Genomic DNA, 1,076 nt, shown 5'->3' with positions numbered 1-1,076 from the left:
TAAATCAGCTTTTCTTCCTTACATGGACTTTCCTATGGACTCAAGTAAGTGTTTGAGCCCAGCGACTATCAGTTCCTCTGCTCCTCTAACTACCGGTAACAAGGTCTCTATCTTGGACTGCATCGCCATTGACATTGCACATAATAATGCGCTTCTGCCCCATTGACCGTAATTTCTAATTATTCAAATCAGAGTAATGAATACGCCCCATTTTTTGTCCTGGAAAGAAATAAACGTCCGGGCTTTTATTTGAACATTTACGGTACATCATTTCTTTAACTTTAAACTGACCTTTCAATGGTTCCACATATACATGTATTTCCCTATTAGTATCATCAGTCCTACGTGTAGTTGTAGTACCACCAATCCAAGCCTCATTAACATCGTCAATATGTTTACCCCTAGGAAGATGGAACCTAGTAGCAACAGTCCTGGCATCATAAATCCTCTCATGATCAGGATATACTGTACCAGGGGACATTCCATTCTTGTCACGTAATCTCATTCTACACAATGAGTCACATGATAGTCACATGATAGTCGCATGATAGTCACATGATAGTCACATGATAGTCACATGATAGTCACATGATAGTCACACAATGCACTTACTTGTCTAATTCAAGGGTATAGTCAATTCCTTGTTCTTTTGCTTCTTCAATAATTTGTCTCTTCAATTCTCCCACTCGTGTACCCTTAGCAACAATAGACTCCATCATAAACTTACAAAACTAAAAATAAATGAAATTATTACAAGAATATGAAACTATTATTATTATTATCATTAACAGGCTCTACCCCTTGCCACGCCCAGATGTATGAGTACAGACAAACAAAACTACTGGTACTGTATAGTGGGAAAATTTTCATAGCCCAAAATTCTGTGGATTTTGCATTTTTTTAAAAAGTGTCTGGACTCCTACTGTCTGGACTCCTACTGCTTGGACTCCTACTGTTTTGTACTGCGCTTAACAAACCCATGCTAAGAGCTACATTGAACTAGGTGCCTAATAAGAACCAGGTGCTTAACAACAAAGGGCACTTAATAACCTGTTAGTACGGTACTGTATAACTGG

The 1,076-nt window shown here is 38.3% G+C and overlaps 1 protein-coding gene across 1 annotated transcript in view; it reads right to left on the bottom strand.

Moving 5' to 3' along the window:
• The window catches only part of LOC109587660 (ubiquitin carboxyl-terminal hydrolase 47-like), a 2,540-nt gene extending 1,721 nt beyond the window's left edge, over positions 1-819 (bottom strand). Inside the window, exons 1-2 of the mRNA XM_020003882.1 lie at positions 613-819; positions 281-506 (exon numbers count right to left, since the gene is read on the bottom strand). Coding sequence (XP_019859441.1) covers positions 281-506; positions 613-719 — 333 coding nt within the window. The 5' untranslated portion in view covers positions 720-819. The remainder of the gene's footprint in view (positions 1-280; positions 507-612) is intronic.
• Positions 820-1,076: the final 257 nt, after the last annotated feature.

The sequence above is a fragment of the Amphimedon queenslandica genome, unplaced genomic scaffold (genome assembly GCF_000090795.2).
Source record: "Amphimedon queenslandica unplaced genomic scaffold, v1.1 AMPQUscaffold_12490, whole genome shotgun sequence".
Classification (NCBI taxonomy): domain Eukaryota; kingdom Metazoa; phylum Porifera; class Demospongiae; order Haplosclerida; family Niphatidae; genus Amphimedon; species Amphimedon queenslandica.
This window is presented reverse-complemented; position numbering and strand designations above follow the sequence as displayed.